At 44.1% G+C, this 16054-nt stretch overlaps 1 protein-coding gene across 4 annotated transcripts in view; it reads left to right on the top strand.

Moving 5' to 3' along the window:
* Positions 1 to 6695: 6695 nt before the first annotated feature.
* The window catches only part of fn1b (fibronectin 1b), a 36069-nt gene continuing 26710 nt past the window's right edge, over positions 6696 to 16054 (top strand). For 3 of the 4 annotated variants that reach the window (XM_062527404.1, XM_062527401.1, XM_062527402.1), the window contains exons 1-12: positions 6696 to 7019; positions 7318 to 7446; positions 7797 to 7934; positions 8018 to 8149; positions 8551 to 8688; positions 9736 to 9888; positions 10448 to 10645; positions 10960 to 11142; positions 11723 to 11899; positions 13245 to 13400; positions 13953 to 14081; positions 14809 to 14946. In XM_062527404.1, coding sequence (XP_062383388.1) covers positions 6866 to 7019; positions 7318 to 7446; positions 7797 to 7934; positions 8018 to 8149; positions 8551 to 8688; positions 9736 to 9888; positions 10448 to 10645; positions 10960 to 11142; positions 11723 to 11899; positions 13245 to 13400; positions 13953 to 14081; positions 14809 to 14946 — 1825 coding nt within the window. In that variant the 5' untranslated portion in view covers positions 6696 to 6865. The remainder of the gene's footprint in view (positions 7020 to 7317; positions 7447 to 7796; positions 7935 to 8017; positions 8150 to 8550; positions 8689 to 9735; positions 9889 to 10447; positions 10646 to 10959; positions 11143 to 11722; positions 11900 to 13244; positions 13401 to 13952; positions 14082 to 14808; positions 14947 to 16054) is intronic. The other variant, XM_062527403.1, reaches the window with a different exon arrangement.

The following is a 16054-nucleotide window of genomic DNA, read 5'->3' on the forward strand; positions in this document are numbered from 1 at the left end:
TCATCGAATAGGAATGCTTCGTTCAATGGATCGCAGACTTCAATCCCAATTTGACTACAGGCAAAATCTCCAACACAGATATGACATTATTTAACCAAATCAATGCATCGGATGATCTTCTAACTCAGAGATAAAGTGAGACTGTGAGTTTTCAGGATGATCCTGGGTCAGCGGAGTGTGCATGTGCGTGTGTGAAGTTATGACAGGTATAAAGTGTATTATGTAAGGTTACATCTCATAACATTTTGCCCTGAAAAGGGTGTGTTGCATTCTGCTCTGTCCAGAGTGATTAGTGATAGTGAGTTGAGTTATGATGGAAAGTGGTGCACTTGCCCAATTCATTTGAGATTGTGAGTGGAATAAGATTAAATGGGATGCATAAAGTTGTTCACAATGTTTAGCCAAAAGATTTTGTCATGATTTTTCATCATCATCATCATATTCCTCAATCATCATCCAAAAGTAGAGACAGTGTGCACTAGCCCTCCCCAAGTCAGTAATGTTGGTTCAACCCACATTCCAACATCCAACTTCTCCCAACCAGGAACAAAGAAGAACATGCAAAAATGCATTATGCTGCAAAACCATGTAGACCCCGTTTAACCTCGCCGGCCTTTTGGCACAACAGGAGATTCGTCCCTCCTGTTGCTGATACTAGTCATGGGTGTGGATATGTGAGAACATCTCCTCTCCTCCTTCTCTTCTCCTCCTCCTCCTCCTCCTCCTCCTCCTCCTCCTTCTCTCCTCCTTCAGGCTGTCAGAGGGATGTGCCAGCTGGCACGATGAGGCCAGTCGGGGGATAGTGAAGAGAAGGGCCCGGGAACACGGAGCAGATGGACCTGAGGCGCTGGGTCCAACTCTCCGGCCCCCGTAGAGGTCAGAACCACCTCCACCACCCACCACAGCGCCAAGCACTCGGGAGAACCCCGCGCCAACTCTCCGAACCAGACATCGCCAGACACGTGCCCTAAGAACACGACCCGAGGGGGGGTGAGATAATGAGAGAGGGAGGGGTTAGGGGTAGTGAGAAGGACACATAAAAAGAGTTGCGAGAGAGAGAGAGAGAGAGAGAGAGCAACAGAGAAGGAAGGAGAGATGAAAAAGAGAGATGGTGAGATAGTGGGTATAGGGGAAGAGAAGTGCTGTTTTGTCGTGACAGGCCCATCGTTATCTCATGGGGATTTGTTACTGTTGGCTTTTTATCCCTAGCTATACAGCTGTCACCAGGAAGCTATCAATTTCCAGGAATGAAAATAAAATGCAAAAATAGTCAAATGAAGTGACCACTCACAGACAGAGCCTGTGGCTTGGCCAGATTACATTGTTATTATAGCACTGCTTGTTATGACAGATTCAGCAACAGACTGAAAAATACAGGGTCTATATTTCATCTGAAATGGCTCCCTGCTACAAAGATTAAACCTTCTTCAACAGTAAAAAAAATCTGTCTATACAAAGCTTAGAAATAAAATAAAAACAAAACATGTATTTCTTATATCTGACTTTATTGTATCCTTCTCGATTAAATTGTATTCACTACTTTGATGATATGCAGAAGGAACTGCGCAAGCGTTTACTGAGATATAGGTAAACTGAACTATTCAATCCAATGTCCACGCCCATGGACAGAGAATCTCTGCATTTCTGTTATGTTTGAAATACTGCCCCTTGTGGCTATTACATGAGTTGCAACACTGTATGAGACAAAGGAGAGAAGAGAACGAGGCAGAGTGGAGGAGGACGTACTGTATGCAACAGATGACCTGCAGGACGTGCACGTCTGGCCACTTACTTCACTGTAACAGAAATATAGGATATCATTTATCCCACCGTTAGCCTACGGGAATTATGGCAAATTACATTACCGTGTGGAAAGTGAAGCTTTCTGGCGTAGATGATTCATAGAAAGTTGCATTGTACTTGACCATTGAAACTGCTTGCCCTCCACCTTAGTAACTGTACAGATTTTAGATCATGTATTGTATCTTCAGTGGTTCCGTGTTGGTGGAATGAGTTGCCCAGTGCTCTCCGTTCCAGCAACAGCTTTGGATCTTTTAAGAGGGGTCTTAAGGCATATTTATTTAATATGCACTTAGTCCTTTGAGTTTGTGATGTGTTATGGTTTGTATAATAGTATTGTTTTGTTATAATTTGTCTATTGATAGAATTTGAAATTTATTTTGCTATTGTCCTTAAATTTAGCCATACCTTGCTTTAGTTATTATTATTATATATAATTAACTGAGTGACTTATTTGATTGCTATTCTCATTTCACTGTTTTATTCTCATTAGGTTAGTGCTTAAAATTATTGTTTTACTGATAATATTACTATTCTCCCTAGTTTGTAATTGTTCACTGTTAATTTAATTTGTATTGTTATTTATTTGTATGTCGCTTTGGACAAAGGCGTCTGCTAAATAACCATAGCCATAGCCATAGCCATAGCCATATAATATAATCTCACTAAAAGAATTAATTACCACAATACACCAACACACTCAATACATCAGTTAATATAAATCTAAATAGGTCTGATTTTGTTATTCCAAAAGTAGAAGTCAGTTGACTGTTATCATGAAAACAAGTCACTCATCTGACTGTGACTGTATGCAGACATTTCACTGATTCTGGATGTGTGTGCGTGTGTGCGTGTGTGCGTGTGTGCGTGTGTGCGTGTGTGTGTGTGTGTGTGTGTGTGTGTGTGTGTGTGTTTCACCACTGGCTGTGTATCCGTGGCCCATAGACCGATCCCATTTCACCAGTCCCCGTTTGACCATAAGACGGAGGCTGAGGTCATGTCTGAGTCCTGGCTCTCTTCACTCACCCTGCTGGACTGCTTAAAGATAAAGGCCCAGCACATGTGCTACACATACAGATTAACTAAGGGCTTATCAACAAGTTGAACTTGGGTCACAGACCCAGATCATTTTCAGTGACTTTGTTTAAATTTCGAGCTGAGTCACTGTTAGCCTCCACATAGAAGCTGACTCCTTATACAAATGATGGTGCATGTCAACATGTTGGCAGACATGAAACATGACTTTGATATAGGCCTGTAAGCGTATGGTTAGTTTAACATTAAGGAGTAGACTTAGTGACAGCAATAATCTGCACGCTTTTCTGTGAGAAAGTTTCTCCAGGAGATGCCTACATGTTTCTGTCTTTATCTTCTTTTTAAAATCTTTTAACTGGTGTAAAATATGATGTTTTCTTTGTGAGAAGCTACTCCGGGAGAGAACCATCTCTCATCAGTCAAGCATAAGGAAGCGATTCCTCACCCTCCAGAATCAGTTCTGCGCTCAGTACCTGGCAGAGGTACAGCAACCGTATCGTGCCCACTAAGTGCCCACTAAGTGCCAACTTCCGTGGCTCTCTAAAGACCTGTCAGTCTATATCTAGATCTATATCTGATCAGCGATAAGTTCTAGGAAGATTGTTGCACTATTTTCATCATATCTGTAACCTCTTTAATGAAAACATGTCAACATGCTAACAGACATGAAACATTATTTAGATAAGGCACTGCTTATTACACTTAATGTTAAGTGGTGTACAACATGGATAGATCCAGCCCAATCCCAGCAGACGTCTGAATGTTTCCACATTTTAATGATATTTTGGCTGGAAGGAATTTTTATATTGTTGACGGGAAGCTAGTCCTGGAGAGAGCCATGATACTTTGATTCATCTCTCATCTATCAAGCTTAAGGAAGTGATTCCTCATCCTTACCCTCCAGAATGGGTTATGGCCCAGTACCAGGCTGAGTTACAGGAACCAGCGCTGCCTCGTGCCCACTAAGTGCCAACCACCATGCCCCTCTAAAGACCCATGAGTCAGTGGGGTTCTGGTTTGACATGGGCTTTGGGGTTTTATCTTTTTTTATGTAATCTCTTTCAGTAAAGCGTCTGCCCACCACAATTACGGCTCAAGCTGTCGTATGTGCGTGGTCTCCGCACAGCTGTGAAATTCATCAGTGGCCTGGAATATTTGGAAAGAAAATATCGGTACAACCGGAGCCTCCATAGACAAATATGAGTCATGAAAGACCCATGTTTTTTTGTTTCTATGACTTACACTAATTTGATTGTCTGGCCGGGTGTTATGCTAGTGAGTGGAAAGCTCGTAAAGTGTCTTAGTTTGCAGGGGCCTGTACTTGTCAGACATAAACAAAATGCGGGGACTATATAGAGTCTACGTGCACACACACAGACATAAACACACACAAACAAAATAAAACCCACACACACACCTTCACACAGAAACAAACTTTCTCTCTCTCACACACAGACATACTGTAGACACAGGCCTATCTCTTCAGACAGTGCCTTCCTGCCACACACAAACACTCTCAGTCGTCCCATCACTTCAATGTTCCTATGTCTGTCTTCTCCATTCAAATCTACATTGCGCTCTGTCTTTCTCTCTCTCTCTCTCTCCCCCTCCTCTCTCTGTGCATCTCCCCCCTTTTCACACCCACACTAAAAACTCACCCACTCATTCATAAAATCCCTCACTCGTTTACTTACTCAGGTGAGTGCTGGTGGTGGTGCTGGTGTGTGTGTGTGCATGTTGTTGTTGTCTGAGAGACAAAGTCCTCCGTGAGTCAGCGGCAAAAAAAAAAAAAAAAAGAGTCAGACACGCGCGTCCACACGACCGATCCTGACTCAGAATGACAGTAAGCCAGTGAGGTCACCACACTGGGCACGGACTCCTGTCCGGATGACAGAGGAGGAGGAGGAGGAGGAGGAGGAGGAGGAGGATGTGGAGGAGGAAGACCAGTGGGCAGAGGAGCGACACTAAAGACTCCCTGGTGGTAGTCTTCTCCCCCGCGCTCTTTCCAGTGATGCAGCTTTCATAACATCTCCAGATGTATGTGTAGAGTATGTGCAGAATAAACGGTCCGTCCTGCAGCCATCACCCCTGCAAGCCTCCCCGAGGACCTCTCTGCTTGGACAGAGCTTATGTAACAATATAAATATGCTCCTCCCTGACATGGCGGCTGGTAGACATATAAATTAAATACGATTAAGTGGAGAGCTACTCCCCTGAACCCGTCCCTGAGAGCCTCGGGAGTGAACTTTTCCCCTTGGCGTATGATAGAACACAGACGCCCTCTGACATGACAGGGCCGTTGGTGGACGACTCCAAAAAAGAGCATTACTGTTTACTTACAACGTTGTTTTGGAAATGTCTTCAAGAGCACAATTTATCATGCATCCTAAGTGCTGTTATTATCCAAGTATTTATTATTTAGTATATTTTAGTATATCAATACAGGACATGTGTGGTACTTATTTGATTCATGAATGAGGCACACTGTGTCAGTTCTTGTTACTTCTTGCAGCTATGTCCAGATTTGGTGGATTAACATGCAATAATAGTTGATTATATGAGAACCACATATTAATAACATAGTTAAGTACACTGTAATAAAGATACTTTAAAGTACAGGGATTCAGAAACCCACAAAATAAACATTACATTAAAAATAGTTACGTATGAAAAATATAACATAGTTGTGATAGATGGATAGTATGCAATTTAAAGACATGAAAATTAGACCTCTTAAAAGGGAACTTGTTTTTTTTTTCTTTTAAATAATTCCCCCCTTCCTGTTATAAACACTCTCATTTGGATGACTCAAACCATAACCTTGTGTGTTTTGATTTGTTTGGATGAGGTTGAAAGCTCTGCATCTTAAGATAGCCCAGAATATTTGACATCCTATGTTAAAATGAGCCTCCAGAAATGAGACAACATATACGTTGTTGGATTTGAGCCTTTGTTCAGGAGTGCCTCTTCTGTTTCTGACTGGAAAGTTTTGCAACCACCTTCTCCAGACAGCAAGTCACTGTCTGCCCATGGTATAGACATGGTTGCCTCCATGGTAACATCCTTGTAAATGCACATGCCCAAAGCACATTTGCAGATGCTTAAAAAGCCTACTGTAATGAGTCTTAATGTGCCGATGTCATCTAAAACAAGAATGGAAAATTGCACAACTAGCAGAAAAGAAACTCACATGTAATCCAGAGATATTCACTCAAATGGAAATGATATTGCACAATTATCTGTTTGTCTTCAGCTCATCTCTCTACCAGATTTATGTATCAGACAGGAAGACTATTTTTAGTTCTAGTTTTTAAGTTTTATGTGTGCTGTGCCCTCATTCTACATTCACACCCCTCCCTTGAAGCACCTCATAATGCATTTTACTTAATTCTTCCTTTTTTAATTATATAGCCTGGCCTGCTGTCTTTTCCACTTACAGTAGTGTATGCACTAAGACTGTAACTAGCACTTTACACCTTCAGAAGATTGTCTGCCATAAGACAATTGTATTTACTTTGTATAGGCTACCAATTGAAGTGCAATATGTATAACATCTGTTAATAGTGCCAATAATACTTCTACTACATAAATCTGACATAAATCATGCATTTCAACACACATGCATTTCAAAAAGTTGTCAAACGTATAACTGTTTCTAGTTCACTGACAGTAATGATCAGTAACATTCCTATTCACATCCAGTAAGAGGTGTTCCTCCTCGGCCCCCTGCGAGGAAGAGTCAGGTTAGTGAGACTGACGCACACCAAAGCGTGGGTTGTGGGACGGACTTTCTCCATCCGCGCGTCCAGAGAGCCAAATAAAAGCGCCTTCCAGCTATTCACTCGACCTAATACGTCTGCCGCCCGGTGGAGGTTGAGGATCCAAGAGAAGGCAGCAGGGGGAATAAACCGGGGCAGAACAACAATTTGTCAAAGCCTCCACTACTTTCCTTCCTCTGGTCCAACACATTTTTTACAGAAATAGTGGAGAGTAAATTCAAGTAAACGAAGTCACCGATAAATTGAAGAAAATGACGAGGGGTCCTGTGACAGGACTGTTGGTCGCGCTGTGCATAGGCACAGCGGTCCATTGTCTGCCCAAGACTTCGGAACGAGCAAAAAGAACGACCCAGCAGCAAGTTCTCCCCGAGATGGATGACCCATCGACCGTTCCTTACTCCTCATGTAAGTTCGCCTGTGTAGTTAGCCTATAGCAATGTAAGAATCCGTGAATTTATCCGTTATAATTTAAATAGATTCAGGATTATTAAAATCAGCATACATTTTATGTGTAGATTATTACAGGATTATGCAGTTGTAGATCTTAATTTAATACAATTGTCAATAGTCATTTGAATTGAATTAGCCTTTTGTGTCGTATGTATCCAAAAGAGCATTGGTCATGAAGCTAATCGCTGTACTCCAAGCCTGTCCGAATAAACGGTGAAGAAGTTTATTGTGTGCATTCACCTTTTCCCTATAGCCGGATCATGCACGGATAGCGGTCGTGTTTATAGATTAAACGACCAATGGGAACGGACATATATGGGCAACACATTGGTCTGCACTTGTGAGGGTGCTGCAGGAATTAAATGCGTATCCAAGCCTGCAGGTGAGGCAACCTGTATGTCCTGCTGTAGCCTGTCCGTGTTCGTCTTACCTCATCCGCTAATTATTTGTGGTCATGGTCTTGCCTTCTAACTCACTACTTACACCGGTGAAAGGACTTAATTACAGTGGTGACACATGATTGGGGTGCTAATTTCTCATTTCAGTCTTGGATATTAATTTAGAGCTCATCACACTGGAGTACGAACTAATTGGGGGAATGAGTGTTTTTTGTGCGCTCCAGTACGGTGGATGCGCGCTACAATTCCGTGTGGAATCCGTACGTCATATACGTACGTAACGTACGTTAAATATGCGCATGGCGTCTGATCTATCTTGCTATGCCCCCTGCAGCTGAGGAGACTTGTTTCGACAAACTTAACCAGCGGAGTTACCGAGTCGGAGAGACGTATGAGCGTCCCAAGGAGGGCATGATGTGGGACTGCACATGTATCGGTTCCGGAAGGGGCAAAATCAGCTGCACCATCGCCAGTGAGTTCTAGGACCGTTTTGGTTACTTGTTGCTTACAGTGTGGTTGAAGGATATGCTATTAACGAGTTTTGACGCTTCTCAGACCGTTGCCATGAAGGAGGGCAGTCGTATAAGATTGGTGACACTTGGAGAAGACCACACGACAGTGGAAATGTCATGCTGGAGTGCGTTTGCCTCGGCAACGGAAAGGGAGAGTGGACCTGCAAACCAGTGGGTGAGTCGTGCTTTCAAACACTTCTGCTTTGAGTGCATCCAAACTGTGACGCAAACTCAACAGAAGGACTAAAGTTCGCCAGGTTTTCCCGGAGCTTAAGCAATCATAAGCATTACAACACATATTACAGGACAGTGATTCACAGCAAACCAAGTTCAAGTTGTCAAACAGATGTGTTTGTCCAGTTGTCTTTCTACTCTCTGGTTGAACATTAATTTGACTGCAGTAACAGTAATGTAAGTGGCACTGCCCCTGTTTTAACAAACCTGTAGCCCACAAGTGATAAATTGAAATACTTACAGATTTTCAGTATTTGGCCACTCAGGAGCCTGTTCAGGAACCATTTTGAGTGTAAGTTGTGATTACTATTCTAGAACTCTAAACCTCTGGTTGTTCTACAGCGGAACGTTGCTATGACAATGCTGTGGGATCCTCTTACGTGGTTGGTGAGACCTGGGAGAAACCTTACCAGGGCTGGATGGTAGTGGACTGCACTTGCCTCGGAGAGGGCAACGGTCGCATCACCTGCACTTCCAGAAGTAAGACTCGGATCCAGTGATTTTCCATCTAATTCTTCGATCCACAGTTGCCATCATTTTTGCATGTAGAATTTTCATTTCCAGTCCAGCGACATCTGATCTCAGAACAGTCAGAGAGCAAACACGGATGAGGTCAGGTCTCTCCCCCACTCTCTCCCCAAAACCACAGGCTCTTAAATGTGAGGTGGCGCTGTGCTGTGCTCAAGCAACAGGGCGATCCTGTTTCTCATCAAGTTGTTATATGCTATTACAGCCTAACCCCAGTGGGCAAATGCAGCTCTCCACCTGGGCTGGGGGAAACAGACCCCCTTTCATAGAGCAAAACCACTGGGTCAGAATGACCTTTTAAGGCCTGAAGTCTGTCTCCTTGGCTTGACAATACATAGACATAAAATTGATAGACTTAACCATAATAGTCTGTCTATTTATAGAATATAGAGAGTGATTTGCCTCCTTTAAGCCTCTGTTTCAGAAGCTTTTCGAAAAACAGTGGTTGTTTAGTTGAAGTTAAATGGGTCAGACTCTTGACAAGAGCAGCAATCAAATGCATTGTGTTGGCACAATACTATAGCCAGGTTCCTTGCATTATCCTGCAAGCATGCAGGCGTTACGCCCTCGTGACATCATCGCCACAGCTGTATGAGGCTGGAGCGCGAAGTGGAAAATGACAGCACGGCCGCTGAAAGATTATCATTATCGGGGGAGAGGGGAGGGAGGGGAGAGACTCCATTAAGTGCGTGGCAGGCTTCCTAAAACCGTTCCTGTTTGCAGCTGTACACGTCATGTTCTGATAGTTAAATCTGGAAAGACTGGAGGCAGAAAAGAAAAGGGGAAAAAAAAGGCTTTCGATGGGGCCTTGAACATGAGTTAAAATGAGCGAAAAGATGTTTATTTGAAATAATGTATTTGCTGGAACTATAGCGTCAACATTTCATCTCATTTTGGAGACGTTCAGTCTTCTTGACATTATGAAATGTAATCATAATGCAGTTATTTGTGTTGTGTGTCCTGATTAAAAATGGGCAACGTCCTCTCTTGTTTCCCCAGACCGCTGCAACGACCAGGACACAAAGACCTCCTACCGCATTGGAGACACGTGGAGCAAGACCGATGCCCTTGGCCACACCCTGCAGTGTCTATGCACTGGAAACGCCCGCGGCGAGTGGAAGTGTGAGAGGCACACCACCGGTCACGCTAGCGGTGAGTTCCAGACCCTTTTGGGAGCGCCATCTAATCCGACAAAACCCTCCATGCTAATGTTCCGATGCCTGTCAGAGCTGGTTAGTGAGGGATGTTTATTCCTAAAGGAGCTTGCACACTGCTCCAACGAAACGCTAACAAGCTCCAACATTCTAAAGTTGGCAGTTGTCTGTTGGTAGTCTTTGAAATGTTTGTAAAACCGACTGCTAGTCCACACTGTTTGTTCAAGCAGTGTGCAAGCTGCTTAACAGTAGCAACAGTGTGTTCATGACTGTGGTTTCTGACACTGCATATTGTTATGCTAACATAACTGTTATGTAAACTTATTATAAAGCCCTTCACAATGCAAGTACAGTAGAACGCTCCATTGACTTGAATGGGATTTCACAAAAAATAAATACCTTCAGGGCAAAACAAAGACCAGTCCAGTTCGCCCTGTCGGTCCTTATTTTCCCGATAATGACCAGCGTTCTATACATTATCCCTTACTTACTTAACTTTACTTAACTTACGTTCTCTAACTGGTCATGCTTCTTTCCTCCTCTCGTCTGCCGCTCAGCGGGCACAGGCGGTGTGGTGACCCGAGTGAGCCCAGCCGTGCACCAGCCCAACGCCCTGCCCGAAGCTTCCCCTGAGGGCACTTGCACGTCCCAGTCGGGCGTCACCTACTCCGTGGGCATGCGCTGGATCAGGGCCCAGGGCAGCAAGCAGATGCTGTGCACGTGCCTAGGCAACGGAGTCAGCTGTGAGGAGTGGGGTAGGTGCTGCATTGGATTGGAGAGAGAAATAAGGGAGTCTGGGAAATGTAGTGTGAAGCTGTCAAAATGTCCTTGACAGTTTAGGGAAAACAAGGGAAACATAAATGTGTTGTTGTAGTCAAGGAGGGTTCATTTTGTTATTTCAATATTGACATAAATATGTATAAATCAATATCAAAACATTAGAAACATTAGTATGATATACATATCAGTTTTGGTGTCTGAAGTGAAGTGTTTTACAAGAAGTGGTGAGCTTCTCTAGTTCTAGGGCGCCATTTTGAAAGTGTCTCTTGTGTGCCTGGTTATTTCACAGAGGGCCAGTCTCAAGTGTATGGCGGGAACTCGGACGGTAAGCCCTGCGCCATCCCCTTCGTGTACAACGGCAGGACCTACTACTCCTGCACCTCCGAGGGCCGCACTGACGGTCAGCTGTGGTGCAGCACCACCTCCGACTACGACAGCGATCAGCAGTACTCCTTCTGCACTGAGAAGACAGGTGAGGACCTCTACTGAATGACCTTTACAGAAACCAGACTGCCTTCAGTAATACAGTACAGTAATGGTGTTGACTTCAAGCAAGCAAGGAGCAAGGGTGTAAACATTAGGAACGATCTCATGACGTTATCAGTCTCTAACTTTACTTCTATGACACTGATCTTCAATTCAATAACACACAAATTTATTTATGGATTTATTGTCTTACATAGTCGTGGTCAGACACGATCAGTTCACCTGCTGTAATGAGCATGGTTAGAAAGGTTTCTTATTTTGATTTGATTTGATAACTTTATTTATACCTGGAGGTAGATTTGGTGTGCAGACAAGTGAGCTGGCACTTCATTAACATATAACATACAACATAATGGACATTAAAACACATCAGACCACAACTCACAACAGGACAGGCAATTATGAACACAGACATTATGACACCACAGACAGGACTGATAGTAACCAATTGGAAGCGGACATATACTGTAAAGTGCATCAGTGCATCTCATTGATAAATACAAAAAATGAAAAATAAATAAACTTATAATGCTTATTAAGCTTTATGTTGCCATCTCGTCTTCCAGCTGTGGTGGCCACCCGCGGGGGCAACTCCAACGGCGCCCTCTGCCAGTTCCCCTACGTCTACAACGGGCGCAACTACACCGACTGCACCGCCGACGGCCGCCGCGACGGCATGAAGTGGTGCGGCACCACCACCAATTACGACGGCGAGCAGAAGTTTGGGTTCTGTCCCATGGCCGGTGAGTCATGCCTTCCATCCGCGGCTGAGTCTGAGTGACTGTGACCTCTTCCTGCTGTATGGTTTAGAGGTGATGCCAGTAGCTGACATTGGTAAAAAAAAACTAGCCTGGTTGATTTCCTATGAAGTGAACTGCTCAAAGGCAAGGAGAGGAGTTTCCTTTGAGAGTACCCTCAGGAGTCCTTTAAATGGTGCCATTTTGCCATTTTTAAAATGGTGCTATTCATTCATTTCAATTTAAGCCACTAATCAGCCAGGGACATTAAAATGGATGGTGAGTCAAGTCCCTTTGAAAGACATATCCAAAAGCAATTCGCTAAATAATTGCTGTTGCATTTTCATTGCTGTTTACAGTTCTGTAGCACTGGTGAATAGCCGTGCTGTAGACCCTATCAGTGCGGTGCACGGCCGGTCTGCACGGTTTGCGTGCGTTGTAATTGGCTTTTAAGTGACAGGGCAGCCCTGGCTGTAAAGGCGGCTGAGTGTCATGGCCAGGGATATGAGCTCAGGCCCACGCAGCCATTAAAGCCAGTGGGCCCGTTTTAAGGGCCTGTAATGATTCACCGTAACGAGCGTTTGATTTGTGGTCGCGTGGGCGCAAGAGTCCTGAGGGATGCCAACTCTTTAGGATGCTGCACACATACACACACGCACACGCACACACACACACACACACACACTTGGGAATAGCTCTGGCTCTGTTCCAGGTACTGTACACATGGCTCACAGTTCACATGTTATATACACAGGAGTAACATTAGTCATAGTTTTACACTCGCACTTTCACAGTGTCATGCAAATACATGCCACCAATCATCATGTATTTAATAACCATATAACTATATATAACTCAGTGGACATACATACCCAGAATTATAGAGCCTTTACATGTATTTCTGCTTAATGTGACTTCTAGCAACAAACAAAGTTTAACACATGAACACAGACATTGATTTCCCTTCATGTTAAGGGTAGCTGTCCAGGACCGTCTTGTATGTTCCAGTTTAACCTACAACAGCTTGTCATCATTTCACTGGCACTTGTGGGATTATTTTATGGCCTGCAACAAGCATGCCAATGATACACACTTTCTCATTTTGATGAAGAATTCTATTTGTCACGAAATGTATACATTTACCCTTTTAGATACTTTTATCTTTATTGCTCACTTTTGACCTATAACTTGACCTCTAATCTATAACTTGACCTCTAATTGCTCACTTTTGACCTATAGCCTTGACCTCTAATCTAGGCTATATTGGAGACTGCGTGCAGCATGTCTTTCTTATTGACGCTGTTGACCACTCCGAGTTGAATTGTGTGGTGTGGTGTGTGTGTCTCCGCAGCCCACGAGGAGGTGTGCACCACCAGCGATGGCATCATGTACCGCATGGGCGACGAGTGGGACAAGCGCCACGACGTCCTGGGTCACATGATGCGCTGCTCGTGTCTGGGCAACGGCCGCGGCGAATGGAGCTGCACCGCCTACTCTCAGCTCAGAGGTACCGTAACCCAGACTCTAACCTATATTGTATACGTTTAACTTATATGATCAATATAGTCTTATACAGTCACTGTATGTTGAATTGTTTGACTTGACTTGTTCACTCACTACTGGGAGATATTATAGGTACCGTAACCCAGACTCTAACCTATATTGTATACGTTTAACTTATACGATCAATATTGTCTTATTCTGTCACTGTATGTTGACTTGTACTTGACTGGTTCACTTACTACTGGGAGATATTCAGAGGTACCGTAACCCAGACTCTAACCTATATTGTACACATTTAACATAAAACACCAATACTGTCTTATACTGTCACTAATCACTATATGTTGACCTGTTGTACTTGACTTGTTCACTTACTACTGGGAGATATTCATAACCTTCTGATCTTCTGATTTGTTGCCTTTCAACATCAGTGTCTGGAACTGTGGAATGCTATGCATCAAATTGATCTATTACTGCATTATTGATCTATTAATCTATTACTGAGAGTTCCAAGCTGGCCAGTAATGGTGTTTCCTGTTTATCGTGTCCCATCCAGATCAGTGCATTGTTGATAGCAACACTTACGACGTGAACCAGCAGTTCACCAAGCGCCACAATGAAGGATACATGATGAACTGCACCTGCTTCGGCCAGGGGAGAGGCCGTTGGAAGTGCGATGCCATCGGTACGTAGATCTGACCCCTCATCTAACACACAGACTCTCTCTCTCTCTCTCTCTCTCTCTCTCTCTCTCTCTCTCTCTCTCTCTCTCTCTCTCTCTCTCACACACACACACACACACACACTCACACACACACTTTAAATGTGTGTTTTCTAGTGGCTAGACTGCTTGTTATTCTTCTGCATTTCTTGGCTTGGCTGAGTCTGAGTGCACAGCAGCCGTGACGGTTGTTGTACTTGGCCCTCGTCGTCCGATTTGGAGACCACAATTTCCTCCAATTCACTGGCTCAGTGCAGGAGAATGAGAGGAAATCGGCCCGTTCGGACTGTTCTGTCTGGTCGCATTTGCGTTTGGGAAACAGCGCGGGGAATGGGGAAGGATGTGGTGGCTCTAGCCAAAGAAAGACGCTTCATACCTTAGGCCACACCCATAGACATGCAGAAGTGTAAAGATGAACACACACACACACACACACACACACACACACACACACACACATACATACGCACACACACACATACATACACACACGCACATACTGTACACACACACACGTACACACACACACACACATGCATCAAGAATCAAGATGCTATGGAGCACACATGTACACATTAAGTCATACAACCATGACATAGCCTTGTTCCCTCCATAATTACATCCAGAACCAACTCCAGAACAAAATGTTCTAGACTCTCATTCACTTGGCTGTTTCTCTCTTCAAACCCAGACCAGTGTCAGGAGCCGGAGACCAAAGTCTACTACCAGATTGGAGACTCCTGGGACAAAGCCATCCATGGAGCTCGCTACAGATGCTCCTGCCTTGGCAATGGCCTCGGAGAGCACTCCTGTGAACCTCTGCAGTCTGGTGAGAACAACGCTTTTTCAGGAGTCGCTTTGTCTGAGGGCCCCACTCTTCTCCTTTAGAAATCTATGTGTAACATTAGCATGATAATAGTGTATGATAATATACAAATATGTTTGAAAGCTACTGACTGGGGGACAATGCTTGTTGTGGCTAGGCCGAGAGACAGTAATGGAAGGCAGAAATCAGGGATTCTGTGAGTCATGCAATGTTTATTTTTCTCCAGGACGCTCTCCTTTCACACTCGCTAAACCCCAGCCCCTTCATTACATGCTATTCAGAGGTGCTTTGAATTGAAATGGGGGTTACCATCAACCCTGTGTGTGTGTGTGTGTGTCTGTGTGTGTCTGTGTGTGTCTGTGTGTGTGTGTGTGTGTGTGTGTGTGTGTGTGTGTGTGTGTGTGTCAGGGTGCCGTACTTTGATGTTTACCAGATGGAGCAGGGTGTGTTTTGATAGCAGCTCCCACATCTCCAGCTCCAGTCCAAGCATATTAGCAAAGTAAAATAAACTAAAACAAAATTCATTTGACAGGCATGGACACTTTTTGAGGAATTTAACTGGTATTAGTTTAGGATTCATTTAGGCCATGCCTTGGAAAAGGTCTATCCTCTCTAACTGAAGGAAGTCCCTGTAATATAATTGTAATGAATCCCCCATTCAGCACTGGTTTGGAAGGTGTGAGATATCTCTCAGACCAGGGGCTTGTGTCAAAGTAGCCTTGTGGCCCGAGCAAATTGCCAACAGATGCTCCCAGAGGCAATGTGGCGAGGCAGCAGGGAGAGAGAGGGGGACAAAAGGAGATTTAAGGACAGCAAAACATCAAGTCCTGGTGTGAGTTTTGACACAGGGATCAGACAGGGATGGTCTCTTCTCTGGGGTTGCGAATTGAGCCGAATAAAAAAAAAAGCTCCTCCGCGGTGCGTGCTGCTGACTCAAGCTCATTCCCTTCCTGGGCTCGTCTTGCAGGGTCGAGATGTTCTTCCAGCTGGAATTTTTTTCCCCTCCTGTTATTTATTTATTTTTTTCGTTTGAAGGGTAATTTTATCTTGCACACCTTAGTGTGCTAGTGCACATTCCATTATCCCAGATTTTAGACTAGAGCCCTGCACA

The sequence above is a fragment of the Sardina pilchardus genome, chromosome 23 (assembly GCF_963854185.1).
Source record: "Sardina pilchardus chromosome 23, fSarPil1.1, whole genome shotgun sequence".
Classification (NCBI taxonomy): domain Eukaryota; kingdom Metazoa; phylum Chordata; class Actinopteri; order Clupeiformes; family Clupeidae; genus Sardina; species Sardina pilchardus.